Raw genomic sequence first — 26,480 nt, forward strand, 5'->3', positions numbered from 1 at the left:
CACCCCCGGGCCCCTCCCTCCAGCCCCCGCCCCGCCCCTGGCTCCGCCCCCAGTCCCGCCCCCGCTCTGACCCCACCTCCCCAGCTCCACCCCCAGACCCCGCCCCCAGCCCGACTCCACCCCTCAGCCTCCGTCGGGATCCCAGCCCACTGACCAGCCCACACGGCTGGGGGGCTCCAACTGGGGTCCCATGGTGTCTTTCCTTCCCACAGCCGGTGTCCGCATCCGCAGCTCACATCCTGGGCGAGGTGTGCAAGGAAAAGCAGGAGGCCGCCATCCCGCTGGTGAGGCTCTTCCTGCACTATGGCCGGGTCGTGCCCTTCATCAGCGCCATCGCCAACGCCGAGGTCCGGAGGACCCAGTGAGTGAGGGGCTGCGCGGGGGCAGTCTGGGTGACCTGGGCAGCAGCAGTCTCCCTCAACGTTGGTCAGTGCAGGTTTGGGCCAGCTAAAGTGACCGTTATAGGTTTTCTTCCAGAGACACCCTCACTGTTCCTCAAAAACACACCTTTTCGGGGCGCCTGGCTGGCGCAGTCGGTTAAGCGTCCGACTTCAGCCAGGTCACGATCTCGCGGTCCGTGAGTTCGAGCCCCGCGTCAGGCTCTGGGCTGATGGCTCGGAGCCTGGAGCCTGTTTCCGATTCTGTGTCTCCCTCTCTCTCTGCCCCTCCCCCGTTCATGCTCTGTCTCTCTCTGTCCCAAAAATAAATAAAAAATGTTAAAAAAAAAAACAACAAAAAAAAAAAACACACCTTTTCTCTTGGAAATCCCGAGGTATGTGAGCGAGAAGGGGGCAAACAGGGCACCCGTTGTAGTTGCCTTGGGGGTGGGTTCAGCTCCTGTCCGCTGACATTAGGCCCGCAGCAGAAGGCCAGGTCGCTGCTGCCCCAGGACCTGCGCCCACTCCGTGGGGGTGGGTTCTGCCAAGAAGAATGTCTCCCTGGAGCTCCTGGTTTAGAAAGATCTAGAATGCACCCTAGTTGCAAGAAGGTGTGGAGCACAGCCTGTTAGGGTTACTGTCCTGCTGCACTTCTGTGTGACCCCAGCTTGGTACTTAGAAGCCTGAACTTACGCAGAACTGAGCCTCACACGGGTGAGGCAGTGGGCAGGTGGATGTTCTGTAGAATGGTGGGGCAGCTCTCTGCACAGGGGTTTGTTACACAGATAGGGCCCAGGGCTCAGGATTCCCAGCTGTGGGACATCGGGGCGGGTCTGTTTTCCTCCAGGGCATCTGGAAGCAGACTCAACAGGGTGAGCTGGTCTCTTCCTCCTTGGACTATGCTCACAGGCTCTGCTTCTGTTGACACCTGTTACCTGAAAGACAGTTGTCTCCACCATTGTTTTACAGGGACCCCAACACCATCTTCCGAGGAAACTCCTTGACCTCCAAGTGTATCGATGAGACAATGAAACTGGCAGGGATGCATTACCTGCACGTGACCCTGAAGCCCACCATAGAGGAGGTGAGCATGGGGGGACGGACCCCTCCCTGCCATGGAGGAGGTGAGTCAGGGCCCACAGGCACGGGGGTGATGGACCCCTCCCCACCATAGAGGAAGTGAGTCAGGGGGTGACAGACCCCTCCCCACCACACTGGCGCTTCCCTTTGGACCATAGGCGGATGCAGAGAAGGCAGCACCCGGGGGGGGGGGGGGGGAAACACCTGCGTGAAGACTAAGGTCACCCTCTTCCCAGCATCCCCACAGGGACCTTCCGTGTGTATTCCAGAACCTCCTTCATTTCCTCAAATTAAGAAAATGCTTACTTGAGGGTAAATGCCATGCTCACTCTAGAATGCACGGAGGGCTGGGGCACCTGGGGGGCTCAGTTGGTTGAGTGCCCAACGTCAGCTCAGGTCATGATCTCTCAGTTCGTGGGTTCGAGCCCCATGTCAGGCTCTGTGCTGACAGCTCGGAGCCTGGAGCCTGCTTCGGATTCTGTGTCTCCTTCTCTCTGCTCCTTGCCCACTCGCACTGTCTCCCTCCCTCCCTCCCTCCTTCTCTTTCTCTCTCTCTCTCTCTCTTTCTGTCTCTGTCTTTCTCTGTGTCTCTGTCTGTCTCTGTCTCTCTCTCTCAAAAACGAATAAACATTAAAAAAATAAAAATTGCTCACTTCAGAAAATCTATCATTCTGGTAAAGACAAAGGGACATACAAGAGAAAAACTGATTCTTTGGAGAGCACCCCTTTCTTTAGGCAGGGGTCCCCCAAATCTGTGAGCCAGTCATGTCTTGCCAGGCACAGCCGGGGGCTCCACACACTTCCTTTCCACGTGGCTCTGAGCTCCTCACCTGACCTCGGACGGGATCCCCAGCAGCATTCCCCAGAACAGCTTCATAAAATGCAGGCTCTTTGCAACGTGAGGAAGCTTAAACTCGCGTTAAAATCACACAGTTTGATCCATATGCAAGCTTGGCCACACTGAAGTAATCACATTGTTAAACTTTATGAAGCTTGATGCCACGTGAGCTGACCCAGAAGGGTCTTCAAGGAAGTTGTGTCCTCACGGACCGAGGCCGGTGTCTGGCTGCTCTGAACGCCACCCCTCCCACCCTGTGTCTCGGGGGCTGGCTGTGGCTCCTGGTGTCCTTCCTGAGGCTGATGCCCCTGACCTGCACCTGCCTGAGACCCAGGGCTTTGTGTCCCTCACTCCCTGCCCTAACCTCTCTTTCCAGATATGCCAGAGCCACAAATCCTGTGAAATTGACCCTGTGAAACTGAAAGACGGAGAAAACCTTGAGAACAACATGGTAAGGATTTCTGGTTTGTTCAGCACCCTCCGGGGCCCGTCACCCGTGTGCAGGATTGGGGCCCGGGGCCACCTGGGGTGCTTAGCATCTCTCTAAGATTTGGGGTGGGGGCCCCACTGGGATGTGCCCCGCAGGATGCCACCGGAGCCTGTGGTGGGGGACTGGTCATCTCACCTGCCGTGCACCGCCACTCTCCGCCGCTTTCTGCTGGCTAGTGGCGCTCCTGGCCTGGCGCACTAGGCCCCTGCACCTCCCCCTCTCCTGGGATCATGGGAGCCTCCCTACCAGGCTGGCCTCATGGCCTGGCTTCTTCTTGGCCTGGTCTGTCCTCCAGCTGCAACAGACCTGGGTCCCAAACCCGGGCCACCTGCCCCTGTGTCCCTGCAGAGTGGTGTCCTGTTTTTCAAAACAGCAAAACTCTGATTTGATTTGGCAGGTTATGCTAAGTCTTTTTCATGCTTTCACAAAAAACACTTTTTGCTGTCAGGGAGGTGCATTCCAGGGAACTGTATCTCTGCGCCCAGTTATGAGGTCGGCGCAGAGGAGGGAGTCAGTGGGGCTTGCCCTGCACCCCAGAGCTCCAGTATCTCCCCACGGGGCTACTGTGGCTGCATAGAGAGGCCCTTCTGCAAATGCCGGTGGGAAGCTCTGTGCCAGTCCCCGGCCTCTGACTCCCTCCTGGGTGTGGCCATAGTGCTCCTCCCGTGGCCGGCCCGGGACCTGCACAGGCACTGGCAGGGTGTCCCACCCACATCCTGTTGCAGGAGAATCTTCGGCAGTACGTTGACCGCATCTTCAACATCATCACCAAATCGGGAGTGAGCTGCCCGACCGTCATGTGTGACATTTTCTTCTCTCTTCGGGAGGCGGCTGCCAAGCGCTTCCAGGGTGAGTCCTCTGTGCGGGCATACCCACAGCCCCTCACTGGGCGGCTCCTCTTACCTCTCCTGGATGGCACAAGGCCAAGAAGTGACGTTCAGAGTTCACGTAAAGGTGGTTGTAAGCTGTAGCCGCTGAGTCAGCGCCAGAGCCCAATTGCAGCTGCCCCCGGGGAGCCCCGATCCCAGAGAGGAAGGGCAGCTGGCCAGGTTTTGTCCCAGTGGTTTATTTGGGATGGAGCATGAATTTCTCTGAGTCTGGGCCTGTCTGGTCAGAGAAGCCACTCTCCTGGCTCTCAGCAGTTCTGACTGTGGCAGGTCGAGGCCCTGCTCAGTGCCCAGTGTCATGCAGGTCAGGCTTGCTGCATTTTCAAGAAAGACCGGAGAAGCCCTTTCTGGAATTGGGGCAAGACAGATCCCAGGGATTGAGCCTCTTTTCAAACTCTGCCAATTCCTCAGGGAGGCACCGGAGCCACCCTGTGCAGACCTGCCCACGGGCAAAACAGCGGTGTCCTGCCCTGGTGGGAAGCATCGGGTTCCTAACTCAGCATCAGGATACAGGCTTAGGCCAGGGCTTGGAAGGCTGAGGGGGCAGTGTGGGGCCTGATGCCCTGACCTGTCCCCACCCATGGCTCTGTGCCATCCTTCCCCAAGGAGTCCATGAGTCAGCCCAGGTGCATCCTGCTGCCTCAGGGGACCCCTGAGCCCTCAGAGCAGTCCCCATGGACCTGACAGAAACCCCGTCCCACCTACCCACCGGGGTAGCTTCTTCAGCACTGGAGCCTGGGCCTTGCACCCACTCTGTGGACAGGACCTCCTGCTTTCCAAACATGTCAGAGCACTGCTGCCTGGGAGGGGAGGGGTGGGTACCAGGCCCCCAAGCCTCACTCTGCCCTGGGTGGGGGGGGGTACCAGGCCTCCAAGCCTCACTCTGCCCTGGGGGGTGGTTACCGGTCACCCAAGCCTCACTCTGCCTGGGCGGGGGTGGAGGTGGGGGGGGGTTACCAGGCACCCAAGCCTCACTCTGCCCTGGGTGGGGGGGTACCAGGCCCCCAAGCCTCACTCTAACCTGGGGGGGGTGGTTACCGGTCACCCAGGCCTCACTCTGCCTGGCAGGGGGGTACCAGGCACCCAAGCCTCACTCTTTGGCCAGCTGGTGAACCAGCTCCAGTGTGTTACAACCCGGCCACCAAAAGGTCCCGAGCTTTTAGTAATGGTCAGGCGAGAGCAGCAATGGGCAGGGACAGACCCTCAGGAGGGGCAGGGTTGCTGGACAGACCCCTGGGCTCGCCGCTGTCACCCCCAGAAGGCTTGTTGAGCTGGCTGTCTGTATCCTGGCCACAGATGACCTGGATGTGCGGTACACAGCTGTGAGCAGCTTCATTTTCCTGAGGTTTTTCGCTCCTGCTATCCTGTCCCCCAACCTCTTCCAGCTCACGCCTCACCACACGGTAAGTGAGTGCCAGCCCCGTAAACCAGTACACCCGCCCTCCTGAGCCAGCAGGTGTGCTGAGGAAGAGGGAAGGGGCAGCGCATTGTACAACCACGCGCCCTGAACCCCTCTATGCACATGAAGGGTTGGTGGCCTTTCTAAGCTGTGCCTATAGACACAGTTGGATGCTGTGACCAGGATTTCACTCCCACCTTGAGAAAAATGGAGCATTTGTGATCTTGGATACATTCAGGCACATATTCACTCAATCAGCAAACATTGAGCTCCTCAGGGCCACAGGCTCTGAGCGCTCACACTAGTGATGCGCCAGCGGAGAGCGCCCAGTGGTGACTGCGCTTGGCAGGAAGTGCAGGGCGGCGGGGATTCAAGCGGCCCTTTCCATCTATTGGTTTTAGATTAAACCTCCAGACCCTGAGGGGACACCCTGGGTGAGGCCACCTGAAGGGACTCAGAACCACACAGGGATATCCCCTCGTGCGTATCGGGCTGGGTGCTTGTTCGCAGCCACTGTCCTCACCCTGCACTGCGGGGACCCCCGGCTGGTGCCGCGTGGACGTGCTGAGGTCCAGTCCGCGATGGCCTGGGAGCCTGCATCAGGAGCAGGTCCCAACACACGCTGACGAGGGACCTAGGGGGACTTTTCCCAAATCCAGTGTTTGTCTGCTTCCTGTTACTTCCTGGCAGCACGCTGGTGCTGGGGGGCTTTCAGGTGGCGTCATCCATTTGTGGCTGTGTGATTCTGGGTTCAGTCAAGCATTTCTGTAAAACAAATGAAACTCACATTGCCCCTTCCCGCCTGGCAGGACCCGCAGACATCGAGAACGCTGACGCTTATCTCGAAGACCATTCAAACGCTTGGCAGCTTGTCCAAATCAAAATCTGTAAGTCATTTATTTTAACCGTCTCATCTTTTTAACACAAAAGAGAGTGTGTTCAACACAATTATAAGAGAAGGAATAATAAAGCCCACCCAAATGCCCACCCAGCATGCTCATAGAACATTCCAGCAGCTTGCGAGTGCTTCTCTGCCCTGCTGAGCTGTGAAACTTTGCTTTTTGAGACTGTTTTGTTTGGGGCAAATTATCCTCAGAGACCGAGTTCAGTTCTGTGAATCTTGTACTTAATGCAGGTTCACAGTGGGAATTGTAATTCACAGTGATATTTCATAAGCCCAGTAGCATGGCGGATAGCGTCTGTTAATAAGCAGTAAAGAAATAACATACCCCGAACCAGTGATGGAGTAATGCCACTGGGCTCCAGGCAAGGGGAGGGGGAAGGAATAAAGTCCAAATTCCGTGTCTTCATGTCTTCCCCAGAGAAAGGTCAGCAATGACATAGGCCCCAGACAAAAGTAAAAGGCCCTGTTGCTAGAGCAACTGTTGCTAGGGAACACAGCCTAGGGGAGCTGCTGAGGCCCTCCCAGACTCACTGTCCCCAGGCCAGAGCTTCTCCTGTGTTTCTGCTGACAAATGTCAGTGAGGCCGGGCTGCTTACCAGTGACTGGGAAGGCCATGCTCCCAGCCACAATTTCATTTTTGCCATAAATAAGTAGATTTGAAATCATGTCAGACCGACACGCAGCTGGGGGGTATCACAGGAGCGTATGCTGCGTTACCATCACCTGAAGGGGTGGCTATCACATCCATGCCTGTGTCAGGATTCAGAGACCACGGGGCCCAGCCCCACGCAGCAGCCTTGGTCTTGAGCATCTGAGGATGCGTGCCAGAGGCAGGCTTGTGGCCCATGGGCAGCCAGCAGTCCTGTGCTGGCCCTCCTGGCCCTGAGGGTCTGCCCCAGGGACAAGGGTCCTGATGGGCAGGTCCGAGGACATTATGTTTGGTGATAGTGATGTGGGGACAGCTGGGCGTGTTCCCTGGGGCTGAAGACCATGGGTGGATCTGCAGGGACCGCTGATCGGGTGGAGTGAGGCCGCCCCTTCTGTCTGGAAAGGGTTCAAGTGGGGATGTGCAGAAGCCCCCAGCCCAGCCCCCCTCGTTCTGTTCTTTGTGGGGTCCAGTCCCTGGCAGACAAGCAGCCACCTCTGGGGAAACGCTTGGCTTTCTATGAACTGAGTAAAATAAGAGCTGTGTGGTGGCCAACAGCCAGCCGATGGGCACGATTGCTCTTCTCTGCCCGTCCACGCCAGTTTGTGTTAGCTGGAAACTTGGATAAAGAAGCTCCTGCTGGGTCTGAGGTCTGCACAAACCTCATTGCATGCCCAGAAACAGTAAAGTGACCTACGTGTGTAAAGGGTGCTCATTGGGGCAGAGTATCAGGAGTGGTTCTTTTGAAGTCCCTACATGCATTCGTGAGGGGTGCCCCAACTTCCCCACACTGGGAGCCCCCGCCCCTGCCCCCTATCACAGAAGGGGTTCTGGGAGCCCCCGCCCCTGCTCCCCATCACAGATAGGGCTCTGGGAGACCCCGCCCCTACCCCAGTCACAGAAGGGGCTCTGGCAGCAGCCTCACCTGGGTGCCAGTGTAGGCTCCTTAGACCTGGAACCTAGGTGTTAGTGTCCACATGAGCAGGGGTGTTGGGTCGTTTGTAGCAAAGAACTCACTGAGGGACCCCCTACCCTCCATAGTTGAGTTTCCCAAACACAGCTTTGGTGGCTTGTGTGGCTGCCTGTGCCCTCACGGTCCACCACCAGGAGACCTGCTCCCTCCCCTTCGCCAAGTCCCCACAACAGAAGCTGGTCATGACCCGTGCCTCTAGATTTCTCAGTTTTGGGCCATGAGCCAAGAGACCTGTGGGCCTTTGCTAAGTGACTTGTCCCATTTTAGGCCAGTTTTAAGGAATCCTACATGGCTGCGTTTTATGAATTCTTCAATGAGCAAAAATATGCTGATGCAGTAAAAAACGTAAGTACGGACGTCGGTTAACGTGGACTTACTACCCCTGTGTTGTGCATCTTTCCTGAGAAATAGTTGGCTTTAAAAAGATTGGGCTAAAGTTCACGTAACATGGAATTGACCGTTAACCATTTTAAAGAGTTCAGAGCATTCATAGTGGCGGTGGCCACCCTCCCAGCTCCTTCCTGACCACTCCTCTTCGGGACCCAGCATCTCATACCTGAGTACCCCCCCCCACCAAGTGGTGGGGTGCCCCGTCTGTTCTGTGAACCCCTCACCTTGCCCTTCCTGGCTGTCTGCTCCTGGTCACCCCCACAAACGCCTCAGGGTCACAGAGCCCAGGGACCCAGGCCCGGAGTTAGGGACATGGCATGTGGGGAGAATCTCTTCTGAGAAGCTTTACTTTTTCTGTGGTGTTTGGAAACAGTCACACATGTTTAGCTCTCAGAAACCGTAAAAGCCAGGACCCAGAAGGGAGAAAGGGGCAGGAGCTGGGGGCACGTGGTAATTGCTGGAGGGGATTCAGGTGGGTCGTGGAACAGTCAGGCTAAGGCAGGAGGGGCCCTGTGCTGCCTCACGCTCCAGCAGAGCTGTGTCCTCGGGTCACCTGTTCACACGCAGGGAGGCCTCTGGGTGTCACTGAGCCTGGCAGCCGTCAGGTGAGGCAGCAGCTGGGGTTTGGGGAGACCCACCCTGGGGGGTCGGGACCAAAGCTTTCCGGCCGCAGTGGAGACTTGTGCAGGACTCTGACCCAGGAACCCAGGGGCGGCTTCCCCTCTGCTGTGCTGTCAGAGAGACCGCGTCCTGGCGAACTTTCTGTGCAAGAAGGAGTGTTTTCAAGCCATTTTGCCTTTAAGCATCTGCGTTCTATCCCACACCAGTTCTTAGATTTGATCTCATCTTCTGGGAGAAGAGACCCCAAGAGCATCGAGCAGCCCATTCTGCTCAAGGAAGGGTAAGTCCCGTGTCTGCTGTGGCATCCCGGGCACCTCTGCCACATGGCTGGTGGCCTCCCAGGTCAGAGGCGGCCAGACCGGAGAAGCGTGGCCTTTGTGCATGTCTCAGATCCACGCAGGATCTGCACGCAGGGCATGTCTGAGACGTGGTGCTGTTCACTTCCCTTTCTGCACACCTGTGCTCCGCGGACCGTATTGAGCGGAGAAACGCCATCAGCAGAAGGGAAGGGAAGGAGGCTGAACCACCCAGCTTGGTGCAGCCCTCCATCAGACCCCCCCCTACTCCTGAAGCATCTGCTGCCTGCCCGGGAGGAGGGGTTCCAGTCCCTCTTTCCCTCCTGGGGTGCACCTGCCATGGCCCCTTTCTCCTCATGGCATCTGCAGTTGATCCTTCCAGTGTGGGAAATGAGGACAGGCAGCTGCTTGCTTATGGACTGATGAACCTGGTGTCCTTGCCAACTTGTAATTTAAAGTTAACACCAGCACAGGGACTAAATGTTTCCAAAGTAGAGATGTTTGCCTTTTGATTTTTAATCCTATCACTTGGAAGTAGAACAATGTTGAAAGTCTGCAGGCTGCATCTTGTGTCACAGACACAAAAGGGGCAGCTTATTTTGATGTTGCAGACATGACCTCAGGCTGTGGGGTGGGGAAGGCAGGGTATGTGCCCCGAGCCCCAGCATCCTCCGAAAAGATGTCCTGCTCACACAGGTTCATGATTAAGAGGGCACAGGGACGGAAACGCTTTGGAATGAAGAATTTTAAGAAAAGATGGTTCCGCCTGACCAACCATGAGTTTGCCTACCAGAAAAGCAAAGGTAACGGGAAAAATCAGCTTTTTATTTGATTTCACATACTTTTTTCTGAGAGACCAGAGCCTTGTTTGTGGCCCTGATGGGGTTAACCACCTGCTTTTCCCGAGTGAAATGAAGGACAAAGAGTAAGTGTCCCACAGAGCAAGCCGTCTCTTACCACCGGAGCATAATCACCAGGGTGGCCTGGGCAGGTGGGCGCCAGGTGTAGGAATCAGGGTCCCGTGTCGGCTGTGTCCCCCTAGATCTGACGTGGCTCCTGACAGTGTGTGGCTAGAGGGTTTAGGCTTCCTGGGAGGCGGCACCGGGTCCTGCTTGGCACACGGTGTGAGGTTGGGGTGTTCTACAGCATCCCGACTCCAAACCCCTTAAGCCCGTGGTCTGCGTGCTGCGTACCCGTGCCACCTCTTGCCCGCCCCCTTAAGAGAGCCCCTTTTTGCTACAGGAGACCAGCCTCTGTGCAGCATTCCCATCGAGAACATTCTGGCAGTGGAGAGACTGGAGGAGGAGTCCTTCAAGATGAAGAACGTGAGTGTTGTGTCTCCATGGTGGGCCCCCACTTGTACCTGCTGTAGAGCCCAGCAGCTAGGCTGGCTGGGGAAGGCAGAACCTGCCAGAAAGTGCTTCCCTGCAGCTCCGGGGCCACGGACCGGCTCTGGGACCCTGTGGGGTTTCTGTGGAAGTGTTAATTTTGATCTGGTTTTGAACTCACAGGAAAGCAGCAACAATAGAGCAGGACTTCCACATCCCCATCCCGGGGCTTCCACGTCCCCCATCCCGGGGCTCCCACGTCCATATCCCGTGGCTCCCGCGTCCCCATCCCAGGGCTCCCGCGTCCCCATCCCACGTCCCCATCCCAGGGCTCCCGCGTTTCCATCCCACATCCCCATCCCAGGGCTCCCGCATTTCCATCCCACGTCCCCATCCCGTGTCTCTCATGGCTCCCACGTCCCCATCCCAGAACTGCTGGTTGTTTCATTTTCCCATTTGCTGAGCGTACTCCATTGTTTCTATCTCTTCATTTCTCTCCACGTGTGTATGTGTTTCTGAACCACATAGATATTTTGGTTCATTCCCTAAAAACAAGAACTTCCTTGTATGACCTGAACAGCCACCAAAGGACGCCAGCACTGGGGTGGCATTGTTACCCCTCGCCATCAGCTGTGCTGTAGTGATCTTTACACCCATTGTGTGTCCTGAAACCAGCACCCAGTGATGCATTCATTCTGTCATGTCCTTCATCTGGAACATTCCTCAGCCTTTCTCTGTGGTTTGCAGACTTGGTGTTTTTGAAGCACACGGGCAGTTTTTTATGGGCGTCCCTCAATTTGGGAGTGTCGGGGGGTCCACCGTGGTAGGTTCAGGTGACACATTTTGTCAGGAATCCCACAGAGGTGAGCACGTCCCCTGGGTGCATCTTGTTAGGAGGCTCACTCGCAGTGACTGTGGGAGACACACCAAGCTGTATCCACATCAGTACCCCCTCAGGCTCTTGCCCATCCACAGTGGCTCCCTGCCTCCCTCATTCCTTTGCTACTATTTCCTGGCTTCCTGCCACGGAGGGCTCTGTCCTCCATGGAGGGTTAAGGTTTAGGGTTAGGGTTAGGGTTAGGGTTTAGGGTCAGTGTTGGGGTTAGGGCTGGGGTTAGGGTTTAGGGTTGTGGTTAGGGGTTAGGATTGGGGTTAGGGTTACGGGTTAGGGTTAGGGTTGGGGTGTGGGGCAGAGTTAGGTTTAGGGTTTAAGGTTTGGTAAAGATTAGGGGTTAGTGTTGGGTTAGGGTTTATGGTTAGGGTTTCGGGTTAGGTTTAGGGCTCTAGGACAGCAGGGCCACATTTCGTTCAGAATGAGGTTCTTCCCTGCCCAATGTGGCTATGCGAATTCGCAGTGCTTCTAACGGTGTCTTCATTCCGCTGACCAGCACACGCTTTGATCGGGCCGGGGTAGGTCGGGTCGGGTTTCAAGGGCTGTTGGTGACTTTTTCAGGCGTGCCTCAGTGGACTCTGGGTATTTTTAGTCATTATGGAGTTCACCTTTGGAGCAAGGCCGTGGTCAGGACTACCTCCTGTGTGCTCCCAGGAGAATCTTTGTAAGACCTCTCACTTGATTTGCGAACAGAATTTATATTGTTTCCCTGGACTTGCTGTGGCTGCATCAGGCAAGGGCAATGAACGTCTCAGTTTTCTTGTTGCTGCACACCTTGGAACTCGTGGCGGAGGAAGTGCCCTGCTCCACGTATCTCACTGTGGCCACTGGGTCAGGTCTTGTCACAGGAGACCATGAGGTCACACTGTGCACCTGGAGGCCTTGTTCTTGGGGAGGACTCTGTGTGTAGGAAAGTTCCCTGTGGCTTTGCTCACCCTGGTGGCTTTGCCTGGACAATGATATCCCTACTGAGCCTGGGTGGTAAGGTGCCTGGGGTACAATGGCCGCCCTTAACCCCCAGGGCCCTCAGCATGGAGCCTGATGTTTCCACCCAGAAATCTGCATATGTATGTCCTGTTTTTGCCCTGGTCTGTTCCCATTTCTGTTTCTTTGTTCCTAATTTTCTTTCTTTTTTGAGAGAGTGAGAGAGAGCTGGTACACAGTGGAGGGTTCAGAGGGAGATAGAATCCCAAGCAGGCTCCTCACTCAGCACAGAGCTCAGCACAGGGCTTGATCCCATGACCCTGAATAATGACCTGAGCCAAAGTCAAGTCAGCCACTCAACCGACTGAGCCCCCCAGGTGCCCCTCTGTTCCTAATTTTCTAAATACTTTTTACATTTTTCTGTTTTATTAGGCGTATTAATGTAAGTCATCTGCAGTCTTTTGTAGAGCATGGTGGGGAGTAAATAATAACACCACTCATTCCATGGCCTTCCAGCCTTCAAGAAACCCCAGCCTGTGATGTGGGGCTGTGAGGGTTGGACAGTCAGCTTCCCCTGGGAGAGAGTGTGCGTGTTCTCTGCTGTTCCACAGCCAGCCTCCGCCAGTGGCCCTGGTTCGGGCATTTCTCTGCAGCTCTTTGCCTGTCTGCACTTGTGGCTGCAGCTGGAGTGGACAGAAAGGGCACATTGGCCAGTCTCCCTGTGACACTGACATGGGCCTGCCCTCCGTGGGTGTGGGAATGGCCCCTCGTGGCCTCTGTGCCCAGGCCTGCAGACAGTGCTCACACCCCAGCCCTGGCTCGATGCTCAGCTGATAGTGTATAAAGGGCAACCCCGAGGCCTCCTCAGCACTGATTCATTCCCCTCGTAATGTGTTCAGGGAAGGTCCAGTGGAGCAGGACCCCACAATGGTCCTAACCAAGGGTGCTAATTTGGAACCTTTTGCACAGGAAGACATGGTCCCTTAAGCATAGAGGTATTCTCAGGGCCTTGACTATTTTAAAGTTTATTCCCTTTAAAATTCAGACAGGTGATGGGGCACCTGGGTAGCTCAATTGGTTATGCGCCTGAGTCTTGATTTCGGCTCAGGTCATGATCTCATGATTCGTGAGTTCAAGCCCTGTGTCGAGTTCTGCACTGACCGTGTGGAGCCTGCTTGGGATTCTCTCTCTCTCCCTCTCTCTTTGCCCCTCCCCACCAAAACAAACAAACAAACAAATAAACAGAAATTCAGACGACTTCCTGTGCTCCGGAAGCAGTGGTTGTCCGGGGAAACAGCTGGCTTAGCTGGTGCTCTGTGCGCTTAGCGGGAGCACCTTCTGGACCCTGGAGTCTGTGCTCTCCAAGGCCACCAGGGCTGTTTGGACACCAGGTCTGGGGTTTGACTCTGGCCCAATCTGCAAGTGAGCAGACAGGCTCATGGATGCTTCGGAAGGGCTTGTGGGTGCTTGCGCCCCTCGTGTGGGAGCAGGAGCTCAGGCCCAACCGCCTGTCCTGAGAGCCTGAACTCTGTCCATCTGGAGCAGGCCAGCCCCTCCCTCCCCTGCACCTCTGGTCATTTGCTTCACTGTGCCTCCTGAGCGCTGCCTCCTGCCAACCGCAGATTGGGCTGGGGCCTCAGAAGAGTTGGATGTGGTAAGAACCTTCTTCAGATACCAGGAGCCATCCACAGCAACCACTGGCCCCAGGAGGATGGCCCCTGCACACTGTCTCACCCCACAGGCCCTGCTGCAGACACCCAGCTGAGGGTTTAGAGGACTGGCCCCCGAATCCGCTTCTGCCTCCTGGGAGCTGACAGGGGATCTGATCTGTCTTCTGTCTCCTTCTGTGTCTGTTTGTCTGTCTCTTGCTCATTGGTCAGTAGTCAGTAGGTGCCTAAGGCCACACTGTGTTTGTGGGGGACACAGCAGGTCTGTTTCAGAGCTTGTCCTGGCCCAGGGTCGCAGAGGAGGAGTCATGATGAACTTGCATCTCCGCCTAGGTCTGAGATTGACCCCATGGTCCAGTGGGCGGTGCTAGCTGGGTAGACAGAGGAGGCGGCCGCCCCGCTGGACAGACAGCAGACACAGACAGAAGCTCCCGTTCAGCCTGTACAGTCCCTAGCTGGATTCCTCGTCCCTCCCTCAGGACTATTTGAGGCAGTTTTTTTGGCAAGCAGACGGCCCCGTGGCAGGTGGGGTGTTTTCCTGGGCTTGAGGGGTGTTCACACCATGCACCTGCTCCAGGAACTGGGACACTGGCATCCTGTAGCATTGGGTGTCTGCGCCTCCCTCACCTCCAGCTGTTCCCGGGCCTGAGACTCTGCTGTCTCCAGGATGGCAGGCTGGGAGCAATGCGCCCTCAGCCGGTGGCATTCCCAGATGTTATGGCAGCGGGCAAGTGTGGACGGTGTCCGAGAAACAGCTGCCTGCCTTTTCATTCCATCAGGCCTGCAGTTTAGCTTTAGAAAATCACCTAATTTTAGCATCACTTATTCATCAGCTAGTTCCCCTGCTGACAGTGCTCACTAATTACCAGGCTAATGTCCATTTGGGAGACAGTCCTGTGGCACGCTGGGCCCCATCAGAGGGGCCAGTTTGTGAGGACAATTAAGACAAAACTCCTGTCTAGAGGCTGACCCTCCACTGGGGATTGCAGCCATACACAGGTTCATGCAGTCTGAGGCCTGTGCAACAGTGCATGTGTGCATGTAGAGGTCCTGGGGCAGTAGGAACAGGACCTTGTGGGGCAGGGTCAGGGGGCCCAGGTCTTTGTAAGTAAGCTATTCACTCAGGAGCTCAGACACACAACTTCTCCTCCCCAGAACCATCAACTCCTGTTCCTCCTCTCCATACACACTGTCTCCCCTTGGAAAAGCCCACCATCACCTTTGACATCCTGACTCCAGGCCTCCCCTGGGGCCCTCTGACAAGTCAGCCTGAGAGCCCTCCAGGGCCCTGGACTGCCCACCTCACCCACCCACCCCCATCTTCTGTGTACACCCTGGCCTGCTCCTGCTGGGAACACCCGACCCTCCCTGGGCTCAGGACCTCTGCACCTCCTGTCCCCACTGCCCTTAGGATCTCTGTACTTCCTGTCCCCACTGCCCTAGGATCTCTGCACTTCCTGTCCCCACTGCCCTAGGATCTCTGCACTTCCTTTCCCCGCTGCCCCAGGACCTCTGCACCTGCCCCAGGACCTCTGCACTTACTGGTCCTTCTGCCTGGAACTCCTCATCTGCTTCCTCCTTCAGCTTTATTGTTTCTTAGTCACCTTTCTGACCTCAGCCGGGATGTTTATTTAGAAGTTTGACTCCTGACCCTTCCTCCAACCCCCCCGCCCCAACACATACACACAGCCCCTGAACTTTGTGTTATTTTTTATCCTTGCTGGCTGGAAGTTCGTGCAGATAGAAACTCTGTTTGGGGCACACTGTGTCCCCAGAATATAGGACAGTGCCTGGTATGCAGGGATGTTTGTCGAATGAATAATAAGAAAGGTAGTGGAGGCTCTAAGAACACTCACAGAGGAAGCAACGCCTACCTGGAAGAAGAGCCCCCCGGGTGGTCAGGTGGGGTGGGGCAAACACAATAGCACATGCGGAGGTCCTAAGGCTGGTGTGGGGGTGAGGACAGGAAGGCGGGCAGGGTAAGCTCAGACACACCTTGAGCAGAAGCCTGCCACAGCTTAAAGGTCAGGAGACCTGGGGCACCTGGTGGCCCAGCCAGTTGAGCATCCAACTTCGGCTCAGGTCATGATCTCACAGTTTGTAAGGTCGAGCCCCACATCAGGCTCTCTGCTCTCAGCATAGAGAGAGCCCCGTTTATGTAATGGTCACAGTCAACTTCAGGAGGTCCCCTAGGGGATAAGCAGTTCTACTTCTTTGCTTCTTGGAGGGAGCCCCCTGAGACACCAGGAAAAGAAGTGTCTTGGCCGGGCTGACCAGCAGTGACCCAGCCTCCTGAATCACCCAGGGGGAAGGCTGTGGCTTGTGACTCCATCATGTTCAAGGGCAACAGAAAGCCCTTTGTGCCCACCATGGCCCCTGGGCTTGTCCAGGCCTCTGGGTGGGCTCTACCCTCCCTCCCTCCATGGCCCCTGGGCTGGTCTGCGTCAATAATAATGACCCTTGTGGCTTGGGCAGGATGTCTTGCCATGTGGCTTCTCTGAACAAGTTCACTGCCTCCTCAGATGTTCCAGGTCATCCAGCCGGAGCGAGCTCTGTACATCCAGGCCAACAACTGTGTGGAGGCCAAGGCCTGGATCGACATCCTCACCAAAGTGAGCCAGCGCAACAAGAAGCGCCTCACCGTCTACCACCCCTCCGCCTACCTGAACGGCCACTGGCTCTGCTGCAGGGCCTCGTCGGACACAGCTCCTGGCTGTTCCCCCTGCACCGGGTAGGTCTGTGCCTCTCCGGCCCCTGGGACCCTCCCGCTGATGCCGGCAGCCCGGGTCCCACGGGCCAGCCGCGAAGGCCCTGGGCTTCATGCAGGATGGAAATCAAACGTGAGCCAGCAGGAAGTGAAAACGCAGTTTGTTGACCAGAGAGAAAGACGGACAGAGCGCCCAGGAGATTGAGGAAAAGAGCAGGAGTCTCCTCTTCGCTTGGGGCCTGGCATTTTTATTGACGATTGTGGTCTGGTGCACATGTCCCCTCAGGGTCCAGGAACTGGTCAGTGCAAGGACAGGGTCCAGGTGTCATAAGTCACTTATTCCCTCAAGCCAGGGTCTTGGCATCAAGGTGTTTGGAGTCAGTGGTCTTAGAGAACATTTACAACAACCCCAGTGGGTCTCTCCTTAGCTGTCACCTGTTGTGCTGGAAGACTCCAAAGACAGCATTACTTCCCAGTCCCTCACAAGGAGGACGTATGCTATGCGTGTTACAAGGCAGGTGTAGAGTGGGGCAGACGCACAGGCCCTAGCAAGAATAGAAGCTGGAAAAGGAGCAAAGGGAAAAAATGGCTATATTTTCACAGAGTCCCACAGAGTCCCCTGTCTCACAGCCACCCAGTGTGGCCAAGCACAGTTGTCCAGCTTGTGCACTGTACAGGGAAGTTTGGCCAAGGGGCTGCATTGGGGGGCAGATCCAGCTGCCGCCTAGCTGCACACATGTAGCTGAATCTCCTAGGCTGTTCTTGCAATTGTTGAGGAGTCCACGCAGGACACTGCATCCTCACGAGGGCTCTGTCGACTGTTGACTCTCCTCCTGTCTCTGCCCGGGGTCCTAGTGATCCTTGGGGGTGGGTGGCAGTGAAGGAAGGGGTTCCATGCTGAGGGGAAACTCCCAGGGGCAGGGTGCTGTCGGGCTTCCGCTAAGAAGAGACTGGGCGTTTCCCACCACCTGCTCACACCCGCTTTGGTTTGTGCACCTGTCATCTGCACACCCCCCTGCTTTGGAAACCAGATCAGCCCTTATCTCCCGGGCCTCCTGAGGGTCCTGAGAGGCTCCCCTCTGCCAGCTCTGGAAGAAGGCCTGGGTGCCCCATGTGACTCGTCTGTTGTGGTTGTGGGTATGAGGAATACCCCCAAAGCTCACGGAGGTGGGAATGGGAGGATCCGGTTCACAGATGAAGAAGCTGAGTCCCGGGAAAATCCCTGCCAGGTCCCCCCCAGGAGAGGCTGAGCACTGTGTCTGGGGAATGGGAAACTGCCACGCCCGGGGCAGGAGCTGGGGCCACCGCAGGCAGGCTCAGGGAGGAGCAGGGACCTGGCCTGGCCCCTCCTGGGGCAGCAGACCGACCCTTCAGGGCATGTGGCCCAAGTGCAACATCAGGGCGGTGGGGGCGGGGGGGGAGGGGGCGGCTTTTTATTCCAGATCATTTCTTTCCATGGCAAAACAAGCTTGTTGGCTTGCTGTCACAGCAGCTCTTAGGCCTCTGGTCCTCTGGGCTGTGCGTGGTCACTTCTCAGTGCTCCTGAACTATTCTGCAGCCCCATCAGGGAGGAGCTCGGGGTAGGGTCACTCCGTCATCTTCAGCGTCTTTAAAAACAGAAATGTTACAGTTCACATCGTTCTTTCTGTTCTTGTCTTGCTGTGTTCGGCCAGTGGCCTCCCAGCAAACATCCAGCTGGACATCGATGGGGACCGAGAGACAGAGCGTATCTACTCCCTCTTCAACTTGTACATGAGCAAGCTAGAGAAAATGCAAGGTGAGGCAACACATGGTCTGGGGTGTTGTCTTACATGGTTGCAGGTGGCTCTGGGTCCCGGTGACAGTGACACCTGGAGCTTTCTGCAGAGATGATGGGTGCTCTGGGCCTCTGTGGTCCACGTGCAGTGTTCCCCGTGGCCCGTGTGCTACCGTTCACAGCACCAAGGGGAAGCACTTTCTGCAGTTTGGGCAGCTCTGTGGCAGAATTACTTTAACAACAGATTCTGTAGATAATTTCAAAATGGAATTTCGTTTGCAATCTCCAAACTGCCAAATTCTTGAGAAGATCCTACGTGTAATAACCTTCCATACCCCCCGACACCATATTGGAGAGGGCCGTGTGCATGTGCGTGTTGGAAGCTCCAGCTGTAATATTTTGCAGCTAGATTATCCTGCACGTGTAACCGCCATAATGTCCCACAGAGAGTAGCAGTGCGGGTGGGGCAGATTAGGTGACCCCTGACTGGTTGGGGCTGTCGTTCAGGAGAGGCCGACACGAGAAGAGCCCACTGGGAGGCAGATGAGCTGCATTGTCCCCAAGTGGGGTTTGGTCGTTCTCAGAGCCACATTCAGGGATTCTGGGAAGGGGCCCTTCAGCCCACTCCGAATGCGAAGTAAAGCTCGTGGACCTGGAATTAGGCCTGTTAGATAGTTTCCCTTTTCCTTCTCCTGCTCTAATCCAGCGGCGTCTGTGGTGGCCTCAGCCTGGACCATACTGAGTCCTGGTCTGGTACACGTGGTGAGCTTCCTGTCTGTGAGCTCAGTCCCCTCTGGCAGCCTCAGATCACACTCCACACCCAGCTCTGGGCACATGTGCGTGCACACACAGCCACACACACACACACACGTGCGCACACACATGCACATGTAAGACAACCGTGTCTACACACTAGAACACAAGCTCGCGTGCAGATGTGCATGGACAACAGCATGTGTACGCACATGCACACAACTGTGCACGTGTGCATAGTCACCTACCCCAGTGGCACACACGGCACCTGGATCCAAGGTTCCCGGAGGCCGTGCAGAAGTGGCCGCGGGGCTACACCAGGCCTCACTGGAGCCAAGGGATGGCAGCTCCTTCCCAGCCCTCCAAGAAGAATGACCAAAACAGGAGGGTAGGGTCAAGGAGTTACAGAGGTTGAAGCCACCGTGTGAGGTTCCTGAAGGAGGCTGACTAAGCCTTGCATGATCAGCCACCTTCCAGGCCTCTGTACACGCACAGCCTCCCTCTTGCTTCCAGCATCACACCATTGCAAGCCCCTGTGCCTTTGCCCCTGATGCTACCCCCACCCCCTTAGTCTGACTGATACCTGCTTGTCTTGAGTCTCCCGCTGTGGGAAGCTTTTCCTAACCCTGTGTTTATCTCTCATTGCCGTGATAATCAGCTTTGATCTGCTCACCCTCAATGTACTCGACCCTTTAAGACCAGAAGCAGGTCGTATTTACCCCAGTGCCTGATATTGAGGAGGAACTGAATACCTGTTTTCTGGATGAATGGATGGACAGGCATACATGATAGGTGGATGGATGATGGGTGGATGGATGGATGATGGATGGATGGATAGATAGGTGGGTGAAGGATGGATGGATGGATGGATAGATGGTAGGTGGATGGATGATGGATGGATAGATGGATAGATGATAGGTGGATAAATGATGGATGGATGGATGGATGGATGGATGATAGATGAATGGGTGTTGGATGGGTGAATGATGGATGGATAGATGGTGAATACCTGTTTTCTGGATGATGGATGGATGGGTGTTGGATGGGTGAATGATGGATGCATAGATGGATGATGGATGGATGGATAGATGGATGGATAGATGATAGGTAGGTGAATGATGGGTGGGTAGATGGTAGATGGATTGATAGATGATAGGTGGGTGAATGATGGATGGATGGATGATGGATGGATGATGGTTGGATGGGTGAATGATGGATGGATAGATGGATGGTAGATGGACAGTAATGGAAAGAGGTCTTGCACATTCAGCCTCCCTCCCAGTATAGGAATCATCTGGATAGGTGTTCATAGAGCATCACCATGATTGGACACCTTACACTTCACCTAGGCATTGTAGCATTGACTCACTTCTCAGTCTTCAGGCCTCTGCCTGGAGTCTCAGTGCTTCTTTGAGGCAGATTGTTGTCAGAGCAACCTAATCATCTTGAGATACTCCCTTTATATTAGTCAAACTGTCTTCTTGAGCACTGGGACCATGGGGCTTATTTCCATCTGATGTCGTCAGTCCTTGCCTCTTGGGCAGAGCAGCCTTTTGGCCCTCGGAGGAAGCTGTGTTACAGTTGCCTGTGCGAGAGGTTTGACCTCTGCCCCCGTCATGTGGCATGGACTCACCTGGCCACACTCCTTTGGGCACCCCTGGTTCTTTAACCCTGCCCCTGATGTCTGCCAACCACAAAACCCAGTGCATCAGGCAGGGAAGGGTTAGCGCGGGGCCTGGTGGGGTCCTGGTTGAAGAGCCATCGCAGGGCTTGGGCCACTGGACAGAGAATAGTACAGATGAGGTTTTCAACGTGACAGCAGGTCACTGCTCTTGTGGTGCATCCTGGGATAGCAGCCGGCTTCTTCCTCTGCAGAGTAGGCACGAGTGCCCCTCCTGCCCCTCCATCAGGGTGTTGGGAAGATTAAGCAGGAGGACTCACAAAGCCTCAAGCCCACACTTCACCTGCCTGTCGTCGGGCCTCAGGCCTCCTCCTAGGTCTGGCCTCTCAGCCGCTGCCAGCCCTGGCCCATGTGGGCCACAGTCCTCAGTGCCCTGCGTTGGGTTTGTCCGGGATTCCCAGGCCTCCATCCAGAGACGAGCCCTGATGTCCTCTTCCGTGGAACAGGGTGGAGACGGTGCTGTCCCGCCTGGGTTAATCCGGGGTCCGATGAAACAACCCCTGTGAGGCAGTTAGCACAGGTGTGAGGTGAGCCTGGCCCCGGCCGCCCGTGTTCTTCCCCCAGCCACCGCCGCTGCCTTCCTCCCTCCGCTCCGGGGCCCCACAGGATGCAGGTAGCTGCAGATCCTTGCATTCTGAAGGTGTCTGCCTGACTCCACCAGCATCACCCTGGCAGTGGGAGTCTTTGTTTCTGGTTGCCTTCTGATCACAGACATGTGCTTATTCAGGGGGTGTCCTCTTTGACCTGTCCATGCCGGCTGTGACCCTCTTCTGTGTTCCTCTGTCTTTATAACAGCCACAGTTCACACATACTGCCAGGCCCCAGGCAGGGGCCTCTTGGAACACCGGTGCCCCCATTTCCCAGAGGGGTTTGCTGAGGCTCGGACTTAAGTAAACTGCTCAAGGCCAGGTCACTACCACAAGTGGAGGCTTTGGGGAGGGGATCCAGCTAGTCTGGCTCTGGAGACCATAACCTCACGTTTTACATAAAAAGGGAAAGGCTGAACTCACACTCCACACCCTGGGCATCCACCAGGCTCTCCCCCCATTTTCCTCACATGTTTACAGTTACTTATCTTCTTCACGTCAGATTCTCTTTTCCTTTGAAACTTTAAATCTTCCCAATTTTCCTTTCTACAAACTTGTGATTTCTCAGTAAGAATTAGGGGATCTTTCCTGACTTGGAAGTAAAGACAGTAAAGTGTACATAAGAGCTTCTGTGATAATGAGACAGCAGTACAGACGGGTGAGGGGTCCGCAGATCCAGGCTCATCTAGGCCAGATGCTATACAGATGGCATGTCTTCCAACCTGGCTCTGTGGCCCTGGAATGTAGGGCCCAGCTTAGGTGACTGGGGACAGGTTTGAGGGCGTGGGCCCAGCTCAGGTGACTGAGGACAGGTTTGGGGGGGGCCGGCCCAGCTTAGGTGATTGGGTGCTTCCTGTGGATGCCTGAAGGCCACAGCATGGTCTTCAGCAGGAGTGAGGTGATCTGATGAGAAAGTCACCTGTCTAGCAGGTGGGGGTGACAGAGGTCCTAGGAAGCTGCTAACATAGACTGGTTGAGAAGTGACGCCTGTGAGGATGGCTTCTCATGTGCCCACGTGTCCAGCCATGGGGTATGCACGTAAATGCTGGGTCACCGAAGTGAGTGAAGCCCAGGAACCCCCTTTCTAAGATGGGGCTTTCCTTGAGGTCACCTCCCCAAACTGACCCCAGGTGACCCCATAGGCCCTTGCACCAGCCTGGCCGATCGTCCAGAAGCATACATCTGCCAGCTCTGGTTTGCTGAACGGTGGGGCATGGACAGATGCGGGTTGCCCCGGAGATGAGCTGGTCAGAAACAGGCATCAGCCTCTGCTTCTTCGTGTGTGTGTGTGGGGGGGGGATGGTCAGCCCTTACCTGGCAGGCTGCCCCATAGAGGTCCCACCTGACCTTCTGGCCTCTCCCAACGCTGCAGAGGCCTGTGGCAGCAGATCTGTGTACGACGGCCCCGAGCAGGAGGAGTACTCCACGTTCATCATCGACGACCCCCAGGAGACCTACAAGACTCTGAAGCAGGTTATCACTGGGGTGGGGGCCCTGGAGCAGGAGCACGCCCAGTACCGAAGGGACAAGTTCAAAAAGACCAAGTATGGGAGCCAGTGAGTACTGGGCATCTGGATGGCAGGGGCAGGGGAAGTGGCTGAGAGGAGCTTGCTGGGATGAGGCCCGACCTGAAGCCACCTACCTGTATGCAGCCATGACCACTGAGGCAGGCTTCCCGTCTCAGAGCGGCCTTACTGCACTCTCCAGGGTGTGCTGGACAGTGTCCTGGGGACAGCACCAGCCTACCCCAGTGCCTCCCAGACCCCCTGCCCCCCACACCTTCCTCCCTCCAAACCCTCAGCCTCCAGCCCCTCCTGTCCCCTGGACCTTCCTGTCCCCCAGACCCTCCTGACCCTCCTGTCCCCCAGACCCTCCAGACCCTCCTGCCCCCTGGACCTTCCTGTCCCCCAGGCCCTCCTGACCCTCCTGCCCCCCAGACCTCCTGACCCTCCTGCCCCCTGGACCTTCCTGTCCCCCAGAGCCTCCAACTCTCCTGTCCCCCAGACCCTCCTGCCCCCAGACCCTCCTGTCCCCCAGACCTCCTGTCCCCCATAGCCCCCTCCCTCCAGCCCCCCAGACCCTCCTGTCCCCCAGACCTTCCTTTCCCCCAGACCCTCCTGACCCTCCTGCCCCCCAGGCCCTCCTGTCCCCTGGACACTCCTGACCCTCCTGTCCCCTGGACCCTCCTGACCCTCCTGCCCTCCAGCCCCCTAGACCTTCCTACGCCCCAGACTTTCCTGTTCCCCAGACCCCCTGCCCCCCACACCCTCCTCCCTCCTCCCTCCAGACCCTCCTGCCCCCAGACCCTCCTGCCCCCCAGACCTCCTGACCCCCAGACTCCCAGACCCTCCTGCTTCCCAACCCACTTGCTTCCGAAATTAGATTTCCGGGGCCAGAAGTTCCACACATTTTGTCTCCAGGTTACACCTACGCTTCTACAGGTGATTTCTGGCTTTTTTTTTGTTTGTTTGTTTTTTTGCGTGTCTGTATTTTTCATTTTATTACAGTGAATATGTAGCACATAGAAAAAACAGTATTAAAACATGCAGATGGACAATTGACAATGGGGGCTGTGCCTCACTCCCTCCTCTCCTCCATCTCCCCTTTGCAGGGAGCACCCCATCGGAGACAAGAGCTTCCAGAACTACGTCAGGCAGCAATCTGAGACCTCCACCCATTCCATTTGAAGCCTGCAGGCTGTCCTGGCCGGGATGGCCCTGTGCTGCCCCAGGAGAGCCGCGGTCTCCGGGAAGGAGGGGACAGAGGAAAGACGAGAGGCCGCAGCCAGCAGGGAAAGGGACCCACACGTCTTCAGCTCACACAGATGGCACGCACCGGGCTCAGGGGACCGCGGGGACTCTGCCTGTGGTGGCTGTGCATTTTGCTCACCCTGCTGGCCGGCGCCCCATAGCACTGCTTGCGTCTGTGTGCTTTTGCCTTTGTGGGGCTCTGTGTGCCCGCACCCCTGGAGCCCTCCGGCACTCTTCCTTAACATCCTGCTTCCACAAGACGGGATGCTAGTGGCGTGATTTGTTTCCCGTGAGCCTGCCTCCTGGTGGTGTTCTTCCTGGCTGGAGGGCCCGCTTTGTGGCTTCGTGGTGCTTAACCGCACGAAGTCACAATTTGAGGATGCTCCTGATGTTTTGGAGGTACAGGGTCCTGCAGAGAGCACCTGGGCGGGGTTTCCAGTCTGCCCTCCCAGACGCTGGAGTCCCGTCCCGTGGGCCGCAGAGGCCAGTCCGTGGCCTGCAGATGCTGCCGGAGCCAGCGGCAGGCTGAGCGTGCCCCCTTCAAGCAAAAGCTGTGGTTGTTTTGCCGTCTGTGGGGCTTCAAAGTAGAATCCACACTGGCTGCCCCTTGTGGGAGTTTGGGGAAGGTTTTTAAGATAAGAAATGTACATTATTTTCAAGCTGGTTTTCTTAATGTTTTTAAAGGACTGCTTCTAATGAGCTCTTTGATATCAAGTACCTCAAACATGTAAACCTGTGCTCATGAAAGGGGAGGGCGCCACGGCGGAGCGACAGCGGGCCCGCAGTGCACCCCCCAGATGCCAGTCCCAGGCCCTCCGCAGTCCCCAGGGGAAGTGAGGATGTCCTGAGCTTGAGCCGGGACACCCCCCACCCCCACCCCAGGCCCCAGCAGCAGCAATTTGCTGTGTCTCTGAAGCTCCTAGAAGCTGCCAGGCAGTGGAGGGGCATCTCTTAGGGGTCGGGGCCCCTGATGAGGAGCAGTTAGCCCTCGACACTTGGAAAGCACTGTCTGACACGTAGACCTTGTGCCCGTATCTGCCCTTCTTTGCAAATACTGTCCTTCAGACTCTGACTGATGGCAGATAGTAGCATTACTTGTCACAAAAATGGTGGAGGAAAATGTTGCAAAAACTTTGGGACACACAGCTATGAGGCTGCACAGAACTGCAATTTTTAACATGGATTTGTAACTTAATGTTTCTGTTTATAAGATACTAATGATTTGCAATGTATTTTACTGGCCAATTAAAACAGACCTTTTATTCTTTCTGAGGACTGGCTTGGTCTCCCAGGCGCTGCTAACAGCGCGTGGGAGCTGGGGGTGTGTGGTCGAGCCTTGTGTCATTCTGTGATGGTGGGTGACATCCCTGTGATAGGTGAGGTGCAGCTGTGGGCCTTTAGATCAAGCTGGAAACTGCATGCTCTCCAGGATGGAGACATGTGGGTCAGCACGGCGACTGCCATGGCCTGTGTCCTGCTGGGAACCTGCAGAGCGGTTGGAGACAGGCATCCAGCCCCAGGAGGGGAAGGTGGGCTCTGTCCTGTGCCACAGTCTCTGAGACTCAGTGGGCCTCGTGCTCCAGGACCGGACACAGGCCAGCATCTAAGGTAGGGGCAGGTGCCTCCGGGAGGCGGAAGGTGCTGAGGACCCAGTCCCACCTGGGTGGGTGGAGGAGGGGAGACCCTGCCTGCAGGGCAAGAGCAGACCTTCTCTTTTCCCTGGTCCTTTCTTCTTTCCATTCGGTTTTCACTCAGCTGCTGTTTTAGTTCCAGCCTGAGTCGGCTGTTATGAAAGAAGCCAATGGTCTGGCTCTGGGGACACCCGGTGGGGGGGTGGGGGGTCAGCCCTTCCCTGGGGCATGGACTTGGGGAGTGAAGTGCCATTACTGCTTCCCTCTGGCCCCTCCTGGTGGCTCAGTGTGGTGGGGTGGTGCCAGGGGTCTGAGGGGTGCAGAGAGGAGCGCCTGCCCATGAGGCCGCCGGGTCGGAGGCTGCCAGCATCAGTCAGGACGGACACGAGCAGCCACGGCAGGGCCACGACAGGGCCACAGGGCGGCTCCTGGCTGATTCAGACACATGTGGGACCCAGGGAACCAGGAGGGCGGAAAGGAGGAAAGCCTGGGGAGCACGGGAACCAGAAGGTCCTCTCCCAGGACCCCTAGTGACAGGTCACAGTGGCTTTCAGGAGGGGCCTCAATCTTGCTCTTCCTCCAGATAACCTAAGCGACCCACCATCCTGGCTTTTGTCCCTTGGCCTCTCCAAGACTAGCCCTCTGCACTCGGGAATCTAGGCCCCACACCAGCACCTGCACCGGCCCCTCGGCTGGGTGACCTGAGCCCTCCTGTCAGCGGAGATGCTCTGAAGAGTTTCGGACGGGGTAGAAGTGCGTGTGGAGCCAGGGAGTACCATTTGCCCCATTCTGAATATTTATGATCAACTGGTTGCTCAGGGGAAGCACATACTGTGATTTGTCCCCGTGGCCTTGGAAGTTTGCAGATAAGCATGTGCTGGGATGACACCAGATGTCCTCTGT

The 26,480-nt window shown here is 56.4% G+C and overlaps 1 protein-coding gene across 3 annotated transcripts in view; it reads left to right on the plus strand.

Annotated features, from left to right (window-relative positions):
• The window catches only part of RASA3 (RAS p21 protein activator 3), a 119,771-nt gene extending 94,558 nt beyond the window's left edge, over positions 1 to 25,213 (plus strand). For all 3 annotated transcript variants that reach the window (XM_053907271.1, XM_053907258.1, XM_053907294.1), the window contains 14 exons: positions 213 to 361; positions 1,347 to 1,461; positions 2,672 to 2,746; positions 3,511 to 3,634; positions 4,969 to 5,075; positions 5,881 to 5,958; positions 7,862 to 7,939; positions 8,812 to 8,885; positions 9,598 to 9,704; positions 10,144 to 10,226; positions 16,235 to 16,443; positions 18,093 to 18,196; positions 22,569 to 22,752; positions 23,808 to 25,213. In XM_053907271.1, the coding sequence (XP_053763246.1) occupies positions 213 to 361; positions 1,347 to 1,461; positions 2,672 to 2,746; positions 3,511 to 3,634; positions 4,969 to 5,075; positions 5,881 to 5,958; positions 7,862 to 7,939; positions 8,812 to 8,885; positions 9,598 to 9,704; positions 10,144 to 10,226; positions 16,235 to 16,443; positions 18,093 to 18,196; positions 22,569 to 22,752; positions 23,808 to 23,883 (1,563 nt within the window). In that variant the 3' untranslated portion in view covers positions 23,884 to 25,213. The remainder of the gene's footprint in view (positions 1 to 212; positions 362 to 1,346; positions 1,462 to 2,671; positions 2,747 to 3,510; positions 3,635 to 4,968; positions 5,076 to 5,880; positions 5,959 to 7,861; positions 7,940 to 8,811; positions 8,886 to 9,597; positions 9,705 to 10,143; positions 10,227 to 16,234; positions 16,444 to 18,092; positions 18,197 to 22,568; positions 22,753 to 23,807) is intronic.
• The last annotated feature ends 1,267 nt before the right edge of the window (positions 25,214 to 26,480 follow it).

This window comes from Panthera pardus, unplaced genomic scaffold (genome assembly GCF_024362965.1).
Source record: "Panthera pardus isolate Hobbes unplaced genomic scaffold, ASM2436296v1 HiC_scaffold_1, whole genome shotgun sequence".
Lineage (NCBI taxonomy): Eukaryota > Metazoa > Chordata > Mammalia > Carnivora > Felidae > Panthera > Panthera pardus.